The 23,281-nt window shown below is 41.6% G+C and overlaps 1 protein-coding gene and 1 pseudogene across 2 annotated transcripts; both read right to left on the bottom strand.

The window, feature by feature from the left end:
* Positions 1-3,662: 3,662 nt before the first annotated feature.
* Positions 3,663-4,124, bottom strand: LOC308418907 (large ribosomal subunit protein uL23-like; the record flags this gene model as incomplete). The annotated part of the gene is made up of 1 exon (XM_080914434.1): positions 3,663-4,124. One exon carries the CDS (start codon positions 4,122-4,124, stop codon positions 3,663-3,665), a length of 462 nt encoding a protein of 153 aa, XP_080770560.1.
* Positions 4,125-6,596: 2,472 nt separating this feature from the next.
* Positions 6,597-7,782, bottom strand: LOC308418906 (large ribosomal subunit protein uL3-like; annotated as a pseudogene). Its single transcript has one exon. The product of its transcript is annotated as a large ribosomal subunit protein uL3-like (transcript).
* Positions 7,783-23,281: the final 15,499 nt, after the last annotated feature.

Raw genomic sequence — 23,281 nt, 5'->3', positions numbered from 1 at the left:
GGTCGAGGAATAGACGATTAAGGCCTGTTTTATAGGTAGTTCTCTATGCTATGAAGGCACTACCCAAAAGTGGATGGCAGCAGCATTACAATGTTGCTCACATGTGTGTATTTGTTTAGGTCACATGAATGTGTGTACACATAAGTGCCAGTAATTATATGGATCCATGTGTTTGCCAGCATGGACATTTATATGTGTATATGCATATACATATATGTTTGTGTCTGATACCATGTTTATATGTGTTCAAATATAAAAAGAATAAGATCTGGATGCATGTTGGTACCTGTGTACTTATATATGCACATATGAACATGTGCACATGTTTGGAAACATGTGGACTGATATGTTGATTTTGTATGCATATATATTATATATACGCACACATTTATATGTGTGTGAATATAGGTGCTTATACACAGTGCATTTGTACACGTGAATTTGATAATATAAAAACACACATGTGTATTCAAATGTGTTTCTGTGTACTACATGCTAGTGAATGCATGTGTTTGCATGTTCATATATGTACTATTACATAAAAGTGCATCCATGTTTATATGTGTGAATATGTGTGTCTAAATGTGAATGTATGCATGTATACATGTATGTGGCCCCATGTGTTTACCTGTGGGTACTATGTGTACCACATTACATATATATCCAAGGCATATATATGCCTTAGAGCCTACATGTGTGTTTATGTACAAGTGTATACATGAGTACATTTGTATGCACACTTGTGTATCCATGTGTGTACCTATGCATATGTACATGTGTGAATGTCTGAACTTGTAAGTAAATGAGTGCCTGGGTTTATATGTTTACAAGTGCTTGTAAGCATATGAAAAAAATATGTATGCATGCATATACATATCTATATGTGTCTTCACTCATATATGTGAACTGTGTGCCTGTGTGAGTACTGTGTCTATATGTATAAAATGCACACATGTTCATGTGACTGCACATGTAGCTTATTGCTCTATATAGGAAAATAGTTTACTCATACATATATGTTTGTATGTGTGCTTATCTGTACATATATGTACATGTTTGAGTATATCCAATTGAAATCAGTTTCTCTTAAGTCTTAATTGTCTTGCACATATTTAAGTCCAAGGTATTGGGGTGTAACTTAGTATGTATATGACTAGCTCATGTGGTCTTGAATTCTGTTCTTAGAAGCATAAATATAAAAGGGCTAACAAAAAACCCCATTAACCCTTGTTTTACTTAGGGCTTCATTGCTGTCAGGAGACAAGGCAACTTTTATACAGGAAACATTTCATTGGGGCTGGCTTACAGTTTTAGAGGTTCAGTCCGTCATCATCATGGTAGGATGCATGGCAGTGTACAGGCAGACATGGTTCTGGAAGAGCCAAGAGTTCTGCATCCTGATCCAAAGGCAGGCAGGAGACTGTCTTCTGCAGGCAGTCAGGAGGAGGGTCTCTGCTACACTAGGTGGAGTTTGAGCATAGGACCTCAAAGTCCACCTACATGGTGACACACTTCTTCCCATAAGTCCACACCTATTGCAAGAAGGCCACACCTCCTTGTAGTGCCACCTACCATGGGCCAAGCATATTCTTTTAAAAAATTATTATTTATTATTTATATGAGCACACTGTTGCTGTCTTTAGCAACACCAGAAGAGGACCTTGAATCCCATTACAGATGGTTGTGAGCCACCATGTGGTTGCTGGGAATTGAATTTAGGGCCTCTAGAAGAGCAGTCAGTGCTCTTAACTGCTGAGCCATCTCTCCAGCCCCAGGCTAAGCATATTCAAACCAACAAATACCACTTCCTAGCCCCCATAGGTTTGCTCAGATATGTGAATCTATGAGGTCCATATCTAGCCATAGTATAATAAAAATATATTTAATCTAGGTTCAAAGTCTCCATAGTCTGTAATAATCTCATAAATGTTAAAAGTCCAAAGTTCAAAGTCTCTTCTGAGATTCATGCAATCTTTTAACTGTAATGTCCTATAAAATTAAAATAAAAAAGCAGATTATATACTCCCAACATATCATGGCACAGGGTATACATTACCATTCCAAAACATCACAGTGAGGAAATATTGGATCAAAGCAAGACCAAAACCCACCTTGGCTAACTCCAAACTCTGCATCTCCGTGTCTGATGTCTAACTCCTTTCTGCTTTGTTGACTGCAACACAGTTCTTTCTCTTGAGCTTGTTCCACTCTCTGTTAGCAACTTTCCTTAATAGATAACTCACAGCATCTCTAATACCTTGGGGTCTCCAAGGCAACTTTAGCTTCAGAGCTTCTTGTTCTAATGTCTGGGCTCCTCCAAAGGGCACTTCTTGAACTCTGCCCTCTAGCACTCTAGGATCTGGTTGACTCCACTTCATGGTTGCTGCTGCTCTTGGTGATCATCCCATGGTGCTGGCATCTCCAATATGCTGGGGTCTTCTGCTGCAACTAGACTTTACTATGGTGCAAAGCAAAGCCTCAACTTTTTCACATGACCTCTTCAGTCTTGGACTGTCAAGTGCAGTGGAGGCTGTGTCTTCACCAATGGCCGTCCCTGGCTTTTCAAAGTGCCTAGTCTCAGCTACTCTCCATGACCCCTTCATGCCTTTGAAGCCAGTATCACTTTTGTGATTCTTACACATTACTAGGTCTAGCTGCAGCATGAGGTACCATCTTGGCTCTCTGGAACACAGCTTCTTTGTCCTCTCAGAAAACAATTCCCAGAAGATTTCACCTCAGTGATACTGGTTTTTTCTTAATCACTGCTAGTCTCTTAGCTCCAGCTGACCAGCATGAATTATCCCAGTAACCCATTCTATTCTTGACTTTAAAGCCAGAGCCACATGGCCAAAGCTGCTGAGTCCTGCTGCTTGCTGGGGCTGGAACATGGCCCCTTTGTTCATGGCCCCTTTGTTCAATTACATCTTTACCAACTTTTTATTTCCTTTTTTATTTATAAAGTATTTTTTAAAATTTTACTTTATTTATAATGAGTACAATGTAGCTGTCTTCAGACACACCAGAAGTGGGCATTAGATTCTATTACAGATGGTTTTGAGCCACCATGTGGTTGCTGGGAATTGAACTCAGGACCTCTGGAAGAACAGTCAGTGCTCTTAATCTTAACTGAGCTACCTCTCCAGCCACTAACTTTCTGTTTTCAATGGTTTTCTTTCCTACCTCAGCTTGTCAGTCATGAAACTTGCTCTGTAGAGGGATCTGCTTGCTTCTGTCTTCTGGGATTAAAGGCATGCACCACCAGGCCTGGACCTAAACTTTTCTTTAATTCCTTTTCACAAGATCTTTTAAAATTCTGGATTGTAGTTCTTTCCAGATATAGTCAAGTTGACAATGGAGAATAGCCTTCACAATCCATCTGTTGTTAATTTGACACACAATCATATTTCTTTATCTCCAAATGAAACATTAACCAGGTTATAATGCTGAACATGATTTAACTATCCCTTGTTAAGCTGCAAATGCATAAACAATAAGCTTATCTGGGTGGGATTTTGGCCCAAGGTCATTAATGCTATTTAATATCCTTGAACAGAGGCTTTAGCTACATTGTACTTCTAGGTGCCCCTTTACTCCTTTTATTTTTGTTTGTTTGTTTCTTTTTATGGTGAAAGAAGTATATATTTTGAATTAGCCATCTGGACTCAGAGTAGAGGGTCCTCTACACTGGCAACAACTAGAGCATCATAATCAGTAGCCAAGAGGACAAAGTCTTTGTCTCTGTCAGGCCTCATCAAGGCCACACCAATGTCATAGAGTTTCTTCACCGGTGGTTTGAGCTGGTGCTTGTTGGCCTTGACATCTGTAATGAACACAAACATGTCATTGTTCTCTATCTTCTTCATAAATGACTTGCTGGTGAGGGGGGATTTGATAATGGCATAGTGGTCAAGCTTGTTTTTCCTTTTGTATATTCTTCTGAAGATATTTGGGCTGCCTCCAGAACCACAGGGTTTTGGGCCACCATGGAAGGTGGGTGATGTTTGGATCTTTTTCTTTTTGTGGCTGCGAATGCCTTTTAACACTGCCTTCTTAGCTTTCAAGGCCCTCACTTTGGCTTTGGCTTTGGGAGGGGCAGGAGCTCCCTTTTTTGCTTTTGGCATCATCTTGGTGAGAAGGTCCCTTCATTCTTTGAACCACACATTTTTTATTTCTAAGCTTTCTATGCTTGATCAAAACACTCCTCATAAGAGTGAACCATAGCACAGAGTCTGAACTTGGTTGATTTGAGACTTCCTTTGTCAACTCAAATTATTCTGATGAATCAGTTCACCTTAGCCTTAGGCAGACTTTTTGGACAAGGACAATGAACAGCCACATTCTTCTCCAAAATATTACAGAATAATCTCTAGGTCACATACTGAGATTTTTCTCCTCTGAAACCTCAGCGCCACTGTCTTCCATGCTTCTACTAGTATGGCCCATTAAGTCCCACATAGAACATTCTACTGCTTTCTAAAGTCCCCAAATCCATATTCCCTTAAACAAAAACATGGCTAGGCCTATCATAGCAATAACACACTCCTGATACTAACCTTTGTCTTAGGGTTTTATTGCTATGAAGATATACCATGACCACAGTGATTTGTATAAGGAGGACATTTAACTGGGGCTGGTTTAGTCCATTATCATCATGGTGGAAAATATGGCTTCATGAAGGCAGACATGGTGCTGGAGGTAGTTGAGTTCTACATCGTGATCTATAAGCAGCAGAATGAATACACACTGGCCATACTTGAGCTTATAAGACCTCAAAGTCCACCTCCATGGTGACACACTTTCTCCAACAGGCCCACACTTCCTAATAGTCCCATCCTCTATGGGTCAAACATTCATAGTGACACACTTTCTCCAACAGGACCACACTTCCTAATAGTCCCATCCCCTATGGGTCAAACATTCATATACATGAGTCTGTGGATGTCTTTTCCAATTCAAACCAGCATACATGCCTACATGAAGCACTAAACTAATACATACTTTTACACACTCATGCACATTAATGCCCATACACATTCTTGCTCACAGTCTTACACACTTACACATAACACACAGAACCACAAGCTCACTCATAGAACTCTCAAAAACATATCTATGTGCACTCTTACCTATATGTTCTACATTCACACATACTAATATGGCCACATTAACTCATACAATTAAATACACACATTGTCATGATCACACACCTTCGAGTACCTGGCACACTCACACATCTACACATTCATATGGGCTAAGATTAAGAGAAAAAAGTCAGACTCCCCACCAGAAAGTACTGGGAGACTCCATAGATAGTCTGTCTCAACAAACAAACAAACAACTCCCTAAAACAAACCCCTCTCCAAAAAACCAAAAAACAAACATCAAACCAAGAAAACAAAACAAAACAAACCAAAACAAAAATTCAGACATTTTTTTCTTCCATTACATACTCTTGCACACTCATGTAAACATACTCTTAAACACTTTCTTTTTTTATTAAACAACTTTATTTTAAAAAACAGATAAATGTACAGATTTTAAAAGCATTTTTGCATAAAACTATATAAATATATTTTTGTCTGTATTTGATTTTTTTTAAAGGTTTGATAGTATGCATTGAAATCTTACTAGTTACAATGACCATAAGGTACATATAAAACAAAATGTAACATAGAAATAGTCAAAGTTTTCTTGGTGTGTAAAGATTAAACATAATGATTTTTAAATACCAAGAATTGCCACAAGGCTGCATTCTTAGCTCTTGAATTATGAATGATTTAAGGTTCAGGTGTGCTACACTCTGAGAGGGTGCTATATACTTATTTTTTTTTTCTAAGAAGGACTGAGGCTTCCACATTTTGGCCTTCCTTCTTTTTGAGCTTCATATTGTCTGAGAGTTGTTTCTTGGGTATTCAGAGCTTCCTGGGACTAGTATCCAATTATCAGTTAGTGCACACCATGTGTGTTCTTTTGTGACTGGGTTACCTCACTCAGGATGATATTCCCTAGTTCCATCCATTTGCCTAGGAATTTCATAAAGTCATTGTTTCTAATAGCTGAGTAGTATACCATTGTGTAAATGTACCACAATTTCTATATCCATTCATATACTGGGTTCTTTCTAGCTTCTGACTACTATAAATAAGGCTGCTATGAACATGGTGAAGCATGTGTCCTCATTATATATTGGAGCATCTTTGGGGTATATGCCCAGAAGTGGAACAGCTGGGTCTTCAGGTAGTACTATGTCCAGTTTTCTGAGGAACCCCCAGACTGATTTCCAGAGTGCTTGTACCAGTTTACAACCCCACCAATAGTGGAGGAGTGTTCCTCTTTCTCCACATCCTCGCCAGCATCTGCTGTCATCTGAGTTTTTGATCTTAGCCATTCTGACTGGTGTGAGGTGGAATCTCAGAGTTGTTTAAATTTGCGCATTTCCCTGATGACTAGGGATGTTGAACATTTCCTTAGTTGTTTCTTGGCCATTTGATATTCCTCAGTTGAGAATTCTTTGTTTAGTTCTGTACCCCATATTTTTTGTTATTGGAAACATTTTATTGATGAGACCCAACCAGCTGTACAAAGTACTCCTGGCATCAAGTACCTTCCTCCTTGGCAATGCGATCTTTCTTGAGTGGTCCCAAGAAGGCTTTCTTCTCCTCCATGGTCTGGAAACAACCATGGCCAAACTTGGAGGTGGTGTCGATAAACTTCAGATCAATCTTCTCCAGAGCCCGACTTTTGGTCTGAACCAGCAAGGACTTTTGAAGAGTAAGCACTCGCTTCTTGGTTCCCACCACACATCCTTTGAACATGAAGAAGTCATTGGTCACCTCACCATAATGTACAAAGCTACCCAGTGGGTTGATGCTCTTGTCAGACAGGTCATAGTCAGTAGATGCATTCTTGATCAGTTTACCATCCTTGATGATGTAGCCTTGACCAATCTTGTCAATCTTGTTAATCTCTGTTTGGTGATGGTAGCCTGTCTGCCCAGCTCGAGCCACAGAGAAGGCTACACGGGCAGGATGCCAGGCTTCAATACAGGCAACTTTGCGCAGACCTCGATGAGTTTCGAGGCAGTTTCTTTGCCAACGACTGGTCACCCCTTTGTACCCTTTGCCTTTTGTCACTCCGATGACATCAATCATCTCATCCTGGCCGAACACCTGGTGCACAGGAACCTGCTGCTCCAGCCTCTCTTGGGCCCATTCAGCTTTTCAGTCACAGTGCCCCCATTCAGCTGTATTTTCATTAAATGTGTCTTCTTCTGGCACAGAAGAAGCAGACGCATTTGAGTGTGCAGATGACCTGGCCGTACTTCTTCATGCTGTTGAAGTCCTTTTCCAGATGCTCCTTGCCTGTGCCATCCTGCCATTTCTTACAGTATTTAATGAAAGGCTTCTTAGATTTGTGCCAGTTCCTATAGAAATGCTCTTTACACTCATCGCTGATATGCTCAGCAAATACAGTCTTGAAGGTCCGGAGGCCTCGTGGGGTTTCCATATATCCCACAATGCCCACAATCACCATGGGTGGGGTTTCTACAATGGTCACAGCCTCCGCGACTTCTTTCTTGTTCACCTTAGATCCTAGCCTGTCAACTTCTCAGTTGATGTGGGTCATGCCAGCCTTGTACCCTAGAAAGGCTGTGAGAGGCACAGGCTTGGAAGGGTCATCCTTGGGGAAGCTCTTCACTTTCCCACGATGCCGGCTGCTGCGTTTCCGAGGCAAGAAGCCCAAGGACCCATGCCTAGGAGCTGAGAATTTCCTGTGAGACATTTCGCTGCCACATGCTGCTGATAGAGTATACCCCATTTTTTAATAGGATTGTTTGATTCTCTGGGGTCTAACTTCTTGAGTTCTTTGTATATTAATGGATATTAGACCTCTATCAGATGTAGGATTGGAAAAGATTCTTTTCCAGTCTGTTGGCTGCCGTTTTGTTTTGTTGACAGTGTCCTTAGCCTTACAGAAACTTTTCGATCTCATGAAGTCCCATTTTTGGGGTCACTTAAGTATGCTATCATGTCATCGGCAAATAGTGATATTTTGACTTCTTTCTTTCCAATTTGTATCCCTTTGACTTTCTTTTGTTGTCTAATTGCTCTGGCCAGGACTTCCAATACTATATTGAATAGGTAGGGGAGAGTGGGCAGCCTTGATTTTAGTGGGATTGCTTTAAGTTTCTCACTATTTAGTTTGATGTTGGCTACTGGTTTGCTGTATATTGCTTTTACTATGTTTAGGTGTGGGCCTTGGATTCCTGTTCTTGGATTCCAGGACTTTTAACATGAAAAGTGTTGAATTTTGTCAAATGCTTTCTCAGTTTCTAGTGAGATGATCATGTGATTTTTTTTTCTTTGAGTTTGTTTATATGGTGGATTACTTTGATAGATTTCTGTCTATTGAACCATCCCTGTATCCCAGGGATGAAGTCTACTTGATCATGGTGAATGATCATTTTGATGTGTTCTTGGATTTGGTTTGCAAGAATTTTATTGAATATTTTTGCATCAATGTTTATGAGGGAGATTGGTCTGACATTCTCTTTACTTGTAGGGTCTTTGTGTGGTTTAGGAATGAGAGTAATTGTGGCTTCAAAGAATGAGTTGGGTAGTGTTCCCTCTGTCTCTATTTTGTGGAATAGTTTGGAGAGTATTGGTATTAGGTCTTCTATGAAGGTCTGATAGAATTCTGCATTGAATCTATCTGGTCCTGGGCTTTTCTTTTTTGGAGGCTTTTGATGACTGCTTCTATTTCTTTAGGGGTTATGGGCCTGTTTAGATGGTTTATCTGATCCTGAATTAACTTTGGTATCTGGTATCTGTCTAGGAATCTGTCCATTTCCTCTAGATTTTCTAGTTTTGTTGAGTATAGGCTTTTGTAGTAGGATCTGACGATTTCTCGAATTTCCTCAGTTTCTGTTGTTATGTCTCCACTTTCATTTCTTATTTTGTTAATTTGGATACTTTCTCTGTGTCCTCTAGTTAGTCTGGCTAACGGTTTATCAATCTTGTTGATTTTTCTCAAAGAACGGCTCCTGGTTTTGTTGATTCTTTGTATAGTTCATCTTGTTTCTACTTGGTTAATTTCTGCTCTGAGTTTGATTATTTCCTGCCATCTGCTCCTCTTGGGTGTATCTGCTTATTTTTGTTCTAGAGCTTTCAAATGTGTTGTCAAGCTGCTAGTGTATGCTCTCTCTAGTTTCTTTTTGAGGCACTCAGAGTTATGAGTTTTCCTTTTAGTACTGCTTTCTTTGCATCCCATAAGTTTGGGTATGTTGTACCTTCATTTTCATGAAATTCTAAAATATCCTTAATTTCTTTCTTTATTTCTTCCTTGACCATGTTATCATTGAGTAGTGCATTGTTCACCTTCCATATGTATGTGGGCTTTTTGTTGTCTTTGTTGTTATTAAAGACCAGCTTAGTCCATGGTGATCTGATAGGATGCATGGGAGTATTTCAATCATTTTATATCTGTTGAGGCTTGTTTTGTGTCCAAATGTATGGTCAATTTTGGAAAAGGTGCCGTGAAGTGCTGAGAAAAAGGTATATTCTTTTGTTTTAGGATGAAATGTTCTGTAGATGTCTATCAATTCCATTTGGTTAATATCCTCTGCTAGTTTTGCTGTGTCTCTGTTCTATTTCTGCTTCCATGATCTGTCCTTTGATGAGAGTGGAGTGTTGAAGTCTCCCACTATTATTGTGTGTGGTGCAATATATACATTGAGCTTTAGTAGGGTTTCTTTTATGAATGTGGGTGCTCATGTATTTGGAACATAAATGTTCAGGATCGAGAATTCATGTTGTTAGATTTTTTTCCATGAGTAAAAAGTGTCCTTCCTTATCTTTTTGGATAACTTTTGGTTGAAAATCTATTTTATTTGATATTAGAATGGCTACTCCAGCTTGTTTCTTGGAGTCATTTGCTTGAAAGTTTTTTTTTTCCCAGCCTTTTATTCTGAGGTAGTGGATGTCTTTGTCTCTGAGATAAGTTTCTTGTATGCAGCAAAATGGTGGATCCTGTTTCTGTATTCATTCTGATAGTCTATGTTTCTTTATTGGGGAATTGGGTCCATTGATGTTAACAGATATTAAGGAATAGTGATTGTTGTTTCCTGTTATTTTTGTTGTTAGAGGTAGAATTATGTTTGTGTGTCTTTCTTTTTTTGGTTTTCTTGCATAGTTATTTTCTTGCTTTTCCTAGGGTGTAGTGTCCCTACTTGTGTTGGGTTTTCCATCTATTATCCTTTGTAGGGCTGGATTTGTAGTCAGATATTGTGTAAATTTGGTTTTGTCCTGGAATATCTTGATCTCTCCATCTATGGTAATTGAGAGTTTTGCTGGATATAGTAAGCTGAGCTGGTATGTGTGTTCTCTTAGATTCTGTATGATGTCTGTCCAGGATCTTCTAGCTTTCATAGTCTCTTCTGAGAAGACTGGTGCAATTCTGATTGGTCTGCCTTTATACGTTACTTGTCCTTTTTCCCTTACTGCTTTTAGTATTCTTTCTTTGTTTTGAACATTTGGTGTTTTGACTATTATGTGTCGGGAAGAATTTCTTTTCTGGTTCAATCTATTTGGAGTTCTGTAGGCTTCTTTTATGTTCAAAGTCATCTTGTTCTTAAGGGTAGGGAAGTTTTCTTCTATAATTTTGTTGAAGATATTTACTGTGTCTTTTAGTTGATATTCTTCACCCTCTTCTACACCTATTATCCTTAAGTTTGGTCTTCTCATTGTGTCCTGGATCTCGTGGCCATTTTGGGTTAGGAACTTTTTGGTTTATGCATCTTTTCTGACTGTTTTGTGTATGTTTTCTGTTGTCTTCGGCCCCTGAGATCCTCTCTTCCATCTCTTGTATTTTGTTGGTGATGCTTTTATCTATGGCTCCTGATTTATTTTTTAGGTTTGTTTTTTTTTTTTTTTATCTCCAGGGTTGTCTCCTTTTGTGATTTCTTTATTGTATCTATTTCCATTTTCAATTTCTTAACCTGTTAGTTGTGTTTTCCTGTAGTTCTTTGAGTGATTTTTTCCCCCTGGCTCTCTTGTAATTGTTTAAGGGAGTTAGTTATTCATGCGCTTCTCAAAGATCTCCATTATCATCATGAAGTATGATTTTAAGTCTAAATCTTGTTTCTATGTAGTGTTGGGAAATCCACTACTTACTGTCATGGGAGAAATGGGTTCTGATGTTGCCAGGTTGTCTTGGTTTCCATTGCTTGGGTTCTTGTGCTTTCCTCTTGCCATTTTGTTGTCAGTGATTTTTGGTGATCTTTTTGTTTCTGACTGGTGCTTGTCTCTCCTATGGGTCTGTCTGAAGGTCCATGGGCTCAGGAAGAAGATTGCTCCTGGATGTTTGGCTCTTTGTGGGCAATCAGTGAGTTCTGGTGGCAGTGACTCAGTTCTGTATTCGTGGACTCAGGTGGGAGAGCTCTTATGAGGCTGTTCTGGGAGCTTGGTCCTCTGCCCACAGGTCCTGAGTCCCAGTGGCAGAGACCTCACTCTTTCTCTAGGCCAAAAAGGACTCTATTCCAGAGAGCACCCCACCTTTTGTGCTCTGAGAACTCCTGGTGTGACCTCCCCACGCCTATGCGTCAGGTTCACCTCTGGTCCAGGTGGAAAAGTGCCTGTGCAGCTGATCTGTGAGCTCAGCCTTCCCTGGGCAGATCCAGAGTCCTGATGACAGAAATCAGACCCTCACTGTGCACCTGAACACTTTAATTTCACACACACACACACACACACACACACACACACACACACACACACACACACACACAGAGAGATACATTGACATTGACTCAGCCCCAACAATCTCAATAACACACAAACTCACATTTTGTACAAATTATACACTCTTGTACACTCATGTGCACTTTCATATACTTTTGCACACCCACACACAAGCAGACCTACAAATACTCACACATTAATACAAAGTAATACATGGATATCACATAGACAAACATACAGACTCAACCATCCAAATTTATATATGTCCCAACACTCATGTACATTTACAAACATTAATATTATCTTAGCTGTAACACTAATCCTAACCCAATATCTGACTAGACCAAACCCTAAAGTTAAGTAAAAGACAACTCTAACTCTAAATCTAAACCTTGTTCTAGCTCTATTCATAACAACACACACACACACACACACACACACACACACACACACACACACAAACACACACACACACACACACACACACACACACACACAAATGAAAACCTAAGCCAAACATGTACTTAACTCTAACCCTAAATCTAAGTTTTCCCAAGTCTAACCATAACCTTAATGCTAACTTTAACTCTAACAGGTCCTTAACACTACTTTTATCCCTAACTCTAACAACAACCCACAACTAAATCTTACTATAGTTATAGATATAACTGTTTTCACAACAAAATTATAATCTCATCATTAAACTTAACTACTTTATAAACAGTAACTCTAAGCTTATAGCATAACCTTAACCCTGAACTAAAATATAACACTAAGAGAGATACTAACTCTATTCCTAATCATAACTCTAAACCTAAATCTAATGCTACTTCTAAGATTTTCCTTAACCATATTTCTAAAAACAGCTTGTTGCTAACATTAACCCTTTTCCTAACCAAACCCTAAACATAATACAAGCACCAAACCTAATTCTAACTCTAAGTCTAAAATTTCCAAACCTAACCATAACCTTAACTTTAAGCCAAATTTCATTTCTACCATAATTCTAACCTTAGCTCGATCACAAACACCTGATAAGCTAACCCAAGAGCTCCCTAACTCTAATCCTAAACCCAGATTAATGTTAAAGCTGGCCCTAACTTAATTGCTAGCCCTAACCCTCTCCTTCTTGCCCATGACACTGCTGTAGCCCTCACACTAACCCTATTCCTAATACTGAACATACCCTGGGTCCTAAACTGAACTGCAATTCTAATCCTTACCACAGTCAGCTATAAGCATCACTTTAACCCAGCCCTAGCAATAGACTAGTCCAAATCTAAACCCGGATCCTATTCCTAACAGATTTTATGTGCAAGTGGTAATTAATATGAAGTTCAAAGATTAAATTTTTTTCATTGAATATTTTATGTATGTTGCAAATGTTATCTATTTCCCCATCTCTGCTCCCCCATCCCCTTGTTTCCACGAAGATGCTCCCACTCCTACCCACCCACTCCCACCTCATCACCCTGGCATTGCCCTGGACTTGGGAAATGAGCCTTCACAGGACCAAAAGCTTCTCCCAATGATGTCTGACAATGCCATCCTCTGCTACATATGTGTCTGGAGCCATGGGTCTCTATGTGTACTTATTGGTTCATGTTTTAGTCCCTGGGAGCTCTGGGGGGGGGGTGTCTGGTTGGTTGATATTGTTGTTCTTCCTATAGGGTTGCAAACCCCTTCAGCTCCTTCAGTCCTTTCTCTAGCTCCTCCATTGGGATCCCTGTGTTCAGATCTCTGGTTAGCTGCAAGCATCCTCATCTGTATCAGTATGGCTCCAGCAGAGCCTTTCAAGAGACATCCATATCAGGCTCCTATCAGCAAGCACTTCTTGGCATCAGCAGTAGTGACTGGATTTGGTGGCTGCATATGGGATGGGTCCCCAGGTGAGGCAGTCTCTAGATGATCTTTTCTTCAATCCCTGCTCCTCTATTTTTCCCTGTATCTCCTCCCATGAATGCTTTGTTCTCTCTTCTAAGAAGGACTGAGACATCCACATTTTGGCCTTTCTTCTTTTTGAGCTTCATATGGTCTGTGAATTGTTTCTTAGGTATTCTGAGCTTTTGGGCTAGTACCCACTTATCAATGAGTGCATGCCATGTGTGTTATTTTGTGACTGGGTTACTTCATTCAGGATGATAGTTTCTAGTTCTATCTTGTCTAAGAATTTCATATAGCCGTTGTTTTTAATAATTGAGCAGTACTCTGTCATGTAAACGTACCACATTTTCTGTATCCATTACTCTGTTGAAGGACATCTGGGTTCCTTCCAGCTTCTGGCTATTATAAATAAGGCTGCTATGAACATAGTGGAGCATGTTTCTTTGCTATATGTTGGAGCATCTCTTGGGTGTATGCCCGGGAGTAGTATAGCTGGGTCCTCAGGTAATACTATGTCCAATTTTCTGAGGAACCTCCAAACTGATTTCCAGAGTGGTTGTATCAGTTTACAACCCCACCAACAGTGGAGGAGTGCTCCTCTTTCTCCACATCCTTGCCTGCATCTGCAGTCACCTGAGTTTTTGATATTAGTCATTCTGACTGGTGTGAGGCAGAATCTCAGGGTTGTTTTGATTTGCATTTCCCTGATGACTAGGGATGTTGAGCATTTCCTTAGGTGATTCTCAGCCATTCAGTATTCTTTAGTTGAGAATTCTTTGTTTAACTCTGTACCCCATTTTTAAAAATAGGATTATTTGATTCTCTAGAGTGTAACATTTTGAGTTCTTTGTGAATAGTGAATATTAGCCCCCTACTGGATGTAGGATTGGTAAAGATCTTTTCCCAGTCTGTTGGTGTATAGGTAGGTTTTGGGTCTGGAGGTCTCTCTGGGACAGCCTTAGCTCTGGGCACAGATGGAGACCAGAAGGGTGCTGTCCCAGGCCACCCTGTGGCTTTCATGCTTCACATGCTCCTGGTGGTTCTCTCATTGGTCAGTAAGTGGGATGAAAGTGGGGTCCTCCCTGTGGGTTTAGGAGCGAGAGAGCTCCTGTGAGACCAGCTCTCTGTGGGCAGGTTTTGGGTTCAGAGGGCTGTGCGACAGCCCCAGCTCTGGGTGCAGATGGAGACTGGAAGGCAAATTCAATGATTTTGAGATCAAGGCCCCTTGTTCATTGTAAGGCAGGGACATAAAACTCAAAACTCACGTGCTCAGAAAGTGAGAGGGGAATGAGTTTCACTAGCAGAATGAAACTCACAAAGTTTGTTTTGCTTCTGGGGTTTAAGATGGGACAAAGCACCAAATGCTAGCTAGTAAATGCTCTCTCCATAAACTGCACCCCAGAGCTTTTGTGAGCGCTTTCAGATGAGCCATTTAGGATGGCTTAGCATTCCATCTTCAAAACACTTGTAGACGAAGAGGTTTGAATATACTTGGCCCATGAGAATCGGCACTGCTGGGAGATGTGGCCTTGTTGGAATAGATGTGGCCTTGTAGGAAGAAGTATATTACTGCATAGGCAGGCTTTGAGGTCCTATGCTCAGGCTCCCCTCTAGTGCAGAAGAGACCCCCTTCCCGGGTGCCTGCCTTCAGATCAAGATGTAGAACTCTCAGCTCCTTCAGCACCATGCCTGTCTGCTTGCTGCCATGCTTTCTACCATGATGATAATGAACTGAATCTCTGAAACTGTAAGCCAGCCCCAATCAAATGTTGTCTATTATGAGTTATAAGAGTTGCTTTGGTCGTGGTTTCTCTTCACAGCAATGAAACCCAAATGAAGAAAATGGCATTGCTAAATTCTTACTGTGCTGACCTGCTGAATGTGAATGTGATCTTGTGTGTGTGACTTGTTTATAGCACTGAACAAAGGGAAAAGCCAAATGTCCTCAAATGAGGTGACAGTAAACTGGTACAACCAGAAGTGGAATGCTACGGAGCAGCACTTCTCAACCTGTGGGTCATGACCCTTCAGGGATGGTCAAACGGCTCTTTCACAGGGGTTGCATATCAGATAGCCTGCATATCAGATATTTACACTATGATTCATGACAGTGGCAAACAGTTCTGAAGTTAGCAATGAAAATAACTTTATGGTTGGGGGTCACTACATGACGAACTGTATTATAAGGTCTCAGTAGGAAGGTTGAGAACCACTGCTCTAGAGGATTCAATGAGCCAAAGGCAGAACCATATCCCCTGATATGCCCATCCCATTACCTCACTGATTCCATTGGTATAGATTTGAGTATCATTCTAGGCTACAGGGAGCGAGAAAGGTCAAATGCCAACATCCCTGGAAAATCCTGTAAAACATGTGAATGAACATACTTACGCAGATAAGCCCTTTGGACTGCACACCGAGGGAAATACCAGGAACAGCAGAAAGCCAGTATAGAAAGGCTTATTGTAGTCAAGAAGGAGCATAGTAGGCAGTGTGGCCTGAGTGAAGGAGGAAGGAGTAAAACTGGAGGAAACAGGTCCTGTGGTGCTTTATGTGTCAGATGGCATGCATACGTGTTCCGTCCGGTAGACACTGTCCTTTACCACAGACTCCACCACTCACTGCCATGAGCTTCCCATATAGGTTAGGCGAACTGGTATACACAGGGCGACACCGACCCTGGCATCTTCAAAAACATGGGCCCCTTAGTTTAGATGTTGCCTATGGGGAGGACAAATAAACAGGTGAGTGAGAAGGTGGAATTTGGGCACAGCCACAACCTGAACTAAGTTGTAAAAGTGAGATTCTAAGGTGAGCCAGCAGAGGACACTATTGGACTTTGGATCAAACCCGAGTTGACATAGAAAGCAACCCTTTTATTTGTCCAGATATTTGTTCTCTAAAATGGACAAATAGCCCTTTTACTAAGATGAGAAAAACTGTGAGATGCTTTAGAGTGGTAGGAACAAAGACTGTCTCACACTCATCGACACTGTCAGACCCCTGCTATGTGCATTTAGTGTCTCAGTGTCAGGAGGCTGACAGGGAAGCAGGCTGACCTGTTTTCAGTGGGAACAAGGGATAGATGTAGTCAGAGCTGGAAGGTAAGGGTGCGGATCTTCAGGGGGTCCTGTATGCTTAGAAACAGGGCAAGAGTCTACAGCCAGACCACCCTGAACCATGTCTGACCTTAGAAGATAAGCAAGCCTTGGATGGGAAGAGGAAGTCACACAGTGCAGGAGAGAGCAGCCACTGAGGAGGACCCACCCAACATGGAACAGGGCTGAGTGGGGGAAAAAGGGTGTGACCACAGGTCAGTGAGAGAAATCACAGAGCCTTCAACCTAGGCAAGACTAATATCAGTAGCCTTAAGGAGCAGGCTTATTGACAGCTTCAGGGTAAGGGAGGGTCAGCTTATGAAGTGTTGGGATGTTTTTCCTCCAGGAAGCAGAAGAATAAGGCTGAGGCATAGCAGGCCGAGAGTCTGAACCTTGCTGCATGTTGGCATCCAGGAGGTCTAGAGTCACAGAGAGAAGATGCCCAGGCTGGACATGGGATGTCAAGGGTCTGCTGCAGAGTCTAGATGTTGGGGAAGTCCACATGGTGGAGAAGGGTGGACAGCAAAGTTTAGTAACTAAGCTAAAAAGAAGAAGTCCTATGGCTGTCCACTGTGATGGAAGAGAGGAATAGGGCTCATCTGATGTAGCAACACCAAGTGCAAATGGGTAGCCAGGGAGCAGGCTGGGGTGCTGGATAGAGAGTGAGTAAGAGGCTCTGTTAGAGATGGACAGATAGGGTTTAACTGACAAACATGATCTTCACATGCTGTCCAGAGTCATCATACAGCACCCAAAGAAGTCTAGAGGCTGAGGAATATATCCAGGTGGGGTTAGCAATCAATCTAAATTTGACAAGAAAATGTACCATTGTGCCTAAGACAGGAGCACAATCATAATTCAACCCACCAACAATGCCTCTCTGTCAGTAGTTCCCCTCAGAGAGGAAAATGGAACCCTTGGCTGGAGTGAGCAGTGGTGCTTGAGAGCCTTCAACACACTCTCTTGACTTCTCTCCCATCATGGTAGGACACACAGAAGTGGCTAGCTGGACACATTGGAGTTCGGCTAGGTATACAAGACATCCAAACTGCAGCAATGGTCCTGAAGGTTAGATTGGTTAGCAGGAAACAAGAAGCTAGGGAACTATAGAAAGAAGCTGGTGGGTTGTCTGACTCAGGTGTCACTAGATGAGCTGATGAGGACCTAAATCAAGGGCAGACTTTTCTATGAGGAGACGTGGGTTAGAAACGGGAATACCCTAAAAGGCAAGAATGGGGATGAAGATAGAGTGGGGACTCCTCTAAAGAGTCAGGTGTCACCATATTTTGAGAAGCTTCTTGGACAACAGAGAGAGAATGGCTTGCTTCTGTCTTTTGTTTTATAGCCTGTGAATGGCTCAAGTGTTTCCTAAGTCTCATGTTCAGCAGTTCTGACCATAAATATGCATATTCATAGAGAACTATACCCAGGAACAGTGAAGGTTCTCCTTATCTTCCCTGGTATGGTGCTTACAGCTCACAGCACACGGCACAGTGAGGCCCTTTCTGACTCTTGACCAGCCATGGGTCAGTAACCGTCCTGAGTAGGACACCATGGAGTAGGATTTGAACTCAACATCTGGATCTAGGTTACATGAGTGTAATCGCCTCCATAAGGAACTTTCATTATTCCTCATTCCCTGTGTTTGTACGGTCAATTATCCTCCTCCATTTTGTTTGAGACAGTTTCTCTCTATAGCCCTTGCTGTCCTAGAACTGCTCTGTGGATCAGGCTGGCCTTGAACTCAGAGACACACCTGCCTCTGCTTCCAGAGTGCTGGGATTAAGGTGTGCAATACTACTCCTGGCCTATATTTACTTCTGAAGGAGTCTTCACTTTCTCTTCTTCTTTTTAAACAGACATTATATTATATTCTGCCTTTTATTGCTGTTGTCTTTGCTAATGTCTTACACGACTATTTCTGTGATCTTTAATAGAAACTTCATTTAAATTTGTGTTCAAATTGCCTTTTAAAACTTAATCAGTCAAGTTACAAAGACTTTGACCATCTATCATTCTCCCCATCCCCACCCTCAAGGCAATTCTGCTGGGTCATGTGGCCTCTTTCTAGATTCCTCTGGTGTGTTTGCAACATGCCTCCTAAACCTTTGTTTCCATTTTAGTAGAAGCTGGAGCACTCTTTACTCTAGCCAGAGCTCTTGAAAAACTACTTAATGGGTCTCAGGACCTCCATCCATCCCATTAAACTATCACGCTGGGGATCTTGGATGAGGATGATCATCTGGGGTTACCACGGAGTTCAGTTCATGGGCTTGACAAAGAATCATATGTCTTGGAAACAAGACTCATGCAGGGAAATAAAAGCCAATGGGAAACTGGAGTGACAGGTGAAGAGAGGGGGTCACAGATGCTGACTGTGAAAGTGGCTTCCATCCAAGAGTGTAGGTGACAGTCAGAGATCAAGGGGGCTGCAGATGCTGAGAACAGAGGAAGTGCCAGCTGTGTGTGTGTGTGTGTGTGTGTGTGTGTGTGTGTGTGTGTGTGATAAAAATGGCAAACTTTATTAGATTAGACAAACAGCTTCTATGAAAGGGAATGGTAGAGGTCCCAGAGCTGGCATATACCCCAGAGCTCTGGACTTTGTATGGGCTCCTAGGGACTTTTTCTTTCTGGCCTCTCCTTGTCCCTCATTATTCATTCCCTGTGGCTAATAGCAACTTGTAATATTTGCAACCTGTAAAGCTTGCAATGTCCCAAGGAGTGTGTGTATGAAGAAACAATCCCAAGAGCAAGGAGAAGGCTCTCTTAAAGGGGCAAGTGCGTTTTCTAGATTAGCCTGCTTTCCTTTTCCATGGAGAAGGCCTCTGGTTTGATTCAAGACCTTAAGAAGCCTCCTGCCAGTCAATTCAAGTCCAGCCACTGTGCATCTCCACCTCATGGGAAACATTAAGAGACAAGGTTGATGAAGAGAACTCTTCAGTGCCATAAATAATGAGTCTTGTTCATGAGGTGAATGGTGTTGTGCAACAGGCTGGATCATACACCAGAGCCCTGTAGGATAGAGGAAATCCTTACACATTTCCCAACAGAGATCAGCGAGTGGACATGCTTTTAGCCATTCTTTCCTGGCACCAGAGGCCATGTCTGGATGAAAAGCCAGGGTTCTATTCTCTTGAGGGTGGGAGTCAGAGGCGATTCTCTAGGTTACAGACTGAAAGGGAAATATAATTCCACTGTGTTTTGCTCAACCCAGTCAAAAAGGTAAATTAATTGTGAGAGGGGAGTTGACCCACCAGGAATCATGACAGTTACCTTGAAGGCCTTTTCAGTGTAGACTCAGGAAGGGGCTCTCCCTGAAGACTTTAGTCAGAATCAAATCTCTAGAACAGACTGGGAGAGACCTCAGTAATCTTCCCTCAGGGCTCTTTTCAAACAGAGATAGCTGGATAGTCTTGGGGTCATATATCAGGTCTCTCAAAAGGAAAAGCTTGTCATACAAAAAACTTCAATGGCTCTGGGTACTCCTTTAAAAAATTATTGGATATTCTCTGTATTTACATTTCAAATGTTATACCCTTCTCCCCCCACTCCCCTCCCTCCTCCCCTTCAACTTGCTTCCATGAAGGTGCTCCCTCTCCCAATCACCTTCTTCACCTCAGTGCCTTGGCTGATGATGATGTTGTTCTTCCCATGAGGGTGCTAATCTTTCAGCTATTTCAGTCCTTTCTCTAGAAATTTCATTGGGGTCCCCTGGACTACTCCTTAACAGGCACCGAAACTACTGGCAGTAACTTTGTCTAAGGGGGTAGGGCCTCTCACATCAGTTTAGTGAGTCTGTTTCTTGTCTCTACCTTCCAAGAAGACTGGGGATGCTAGGCACAGGGGAGGTTGAATTGTATTACCAGGGCCCAAGAGACTCCTTTAGTGACTACTGCTGTGAAAGCTGTTCCACTATCAGTCCACAAGCTTCTTGTTATACTGAATTGGGGAATGACTGCCCTTTTCTTTCTGTTTGTTAAGGAAAGGCTTCAACCCACTAGGTAAAATACACTAGTTTGGTAAGATCTACCTTCCAATCTTCCTCTGGAAGTCTGGTGGAGAGAATAAGTTAGAGGGGGCTTGGTTCCCTCAGAATCCAGGCTACTTTACTCTTTCTAATAGTATTTCCAGCTGTGGAAATCAGGGGTGGTCTGGTTGGACCTTTCCCAGAGACCTTGTGTTAGTTACTTTTTTTGTTGCTGTGATGAGCAAGGAAACTTAAGAATGGAAGAATTTATTTGGGTCTATGATTCTTGAGGATAAGTGTCCATCATAGGGGGCAGGATGGGCACAGCTTATAGATGGAAGAATTTATTTGAGCTTATGGTTCTTGAGGATAAGTGTCCATCATAGGTGAGAGATGGGCACAGTGATAGTGACAGGCATGGTGGCAGGAATAGGAAGCTGAAATGTCACATCCTCAAGTACGAGCATAAAGAGGGCAAACAGGAAGTAGGTGATAAAGCCTGTCCCCAGTGATGCACTTCCTCTAGCAAGGCTGCACCCCTAAACCTCCAAGCAGCACCACCTACTGGGGACTAAGTGTTCAAATATCTGAGACTATGGGGGACATTCTACATCTTATATCACCTTCATAGAAAAAGTAGTTTGAATGCAAATGTCCTTTTGAAATTGTTTATATTTTCTTTCTGAGACTAGAGAGGCATTCAGGGACTCTTAGGCTTCCTTTTTTTCCCTCCATCCTTCCTTCTGTCCATCCTTTCTTCCTTTCTCTGATGCTGTCTCTCTCCCTCTTCCTCTTTCTTTCTCTCTCTGTTTCTTTCTTTGAGAGAAAGGTCTTTCTATGTATCCTTGGCTAGCTTGAAACTATGTAGATCATACTGGCCCCAGACACACAGAAATTCTGCCTCCCAAAGGTTAGGACTAAAGGCGTGCATCACTATGCCTAGATGTTTGTTTCCTTTTTGCTCCATGGCTTTTTATAATTTGTTTCTACCATTGCTGTTCCCAGATCTTTATGCCCTTTGTTTTTCTAGTTGTACAGCAGAGGCTGGTTTAGTTTTGTCATGCTCTGGGCTTTGAATGGTGCAAATGGCCAAAAAAGTGTCAGAAACAACAAAATATTCTTAAATCTACATTTACAACCTTCACCACAAATCAAGGAAGAAACACCTGTTAAAACCATTCTACTAGGAGTTATTGATTAAGAGACTGCCATGTAGCAAGTCCTCTCTCCATTTCATCTGTGGATAAACATTTCATTATCTGCTTTCACTATGAACGTTTCTATGTCACAAGAAGAACAATAGCAGCTTCTGTTGGGAGTAATGTATCCTTTAGTTGTCATTAAGGGCACTATGACTTTATTCTTGTGCTGTTCTATTGTCCTCCTTTTATCTTGTTAGAATGAGGAGGTCAGCCTGACCCAGAACAGGGGCTCTGAGTGACACTTTGAGACAAACAAGACCATATTTTTTTCTCCAGAACCAGCCTCCCAGTAGATTAAATAGCACATGGCAATTCACCATAGTGTTTATAGCCAAATGACACTTGCTTCTCTATGGAGCTCAGTGTTTTACACTGTGCAGGGAACTAGCTTTGAGTCCAGAGCCTGGACACAAAGCATCCACCTTCCTTATGACTTGCCTAGAGTGGTCCCAGTAACTCTTATCTTCTGGGCCATTATTGGAAATGGCAACTGACAAGAGACAGAAAGCACTTACTTCTCTTCTATAGTGCTTTGGGAGACCTTAAGCAGGTCAGCCCTCCTATCTCTTCAAACTGTCTAAGGCTCTATGGTGCATGGTGCTCCGTACTTATGACCAATTTGGATGACGTTGACAGAAGTAGAGATTTTACCAGTGTCTAACTTGAGATTATCCCTGTCTAGTCTTGGGACGAGCAACTGTTTAAAAACCTGTATTCACAACCAATTTGTGTGTGTCTGCAAATGAAGGCAGTCAACCTGAGAAAACTCAATTAAGTATTCTCTTGCTTAAAAGAGATTGAGTTACAGAGGGGGTGTCTTATACCTGAGGAGGGAGTTACAGTCTGGTTGGGTCCTGTCTTAACTGGGTTTACTATCGCTATGATGAAACATGGCCAAAAGCAAGTTGGGAAAGAAAGGGTTTATTTGGTGTACTGGCTGGCTTTATGTGTCAATTTGATACAAACTCAAGTCATCAGAGAGAAAGAAGCCTTCATTGAGAAAATGCCTTCATAAGATCCAGCTGTTAGGCATTTTCTCAATTAGTGTGTGGTGCCATCCCTGGGCTGATGTCCTGGGTTCTATAAGAAAGCAGGCTGAGCAAGCCAGAGAAAGCAAGCCAGTTAGCAGCACTTATCCACAGCCTATGCCTTCAGGTTACTGCCATGCTTGAGTTTCTGTCCAGACTTTCTTTTGGTGATAAACACCAATGTTAAAGTATAAAGTGAATAAATCCTTTCCTGCTCGACTTGCTTTTTTGGTCATGGCATTTTGTTGCAGCAATAGAGTAACTAAGATATTTGGTTTATGCTTCCTCATCTATCGTCTATCACTGAGAGAAGTCAGGACAGGAACTCAGAGCAGGAACCTGGAGGTAGAAACTGATATATAGG

The sequence above is a fragment of the Micromys minutus genome (assembly GCF_963924665.1).
Source record: "Micromys minutus genome assembly, chromosome: 3".
NCBI classification, from domain to species: domain Eukaryota; kingdom Metazoa; phylum Chordata; class Mammalia; order Rodentia; family Muridae; genus Micromys; species Micromys minutus.
Note: the sequence above shows the minus strand (reverse complement) of the source record. Positions and strands in the feature narration are given on the sequence as shown.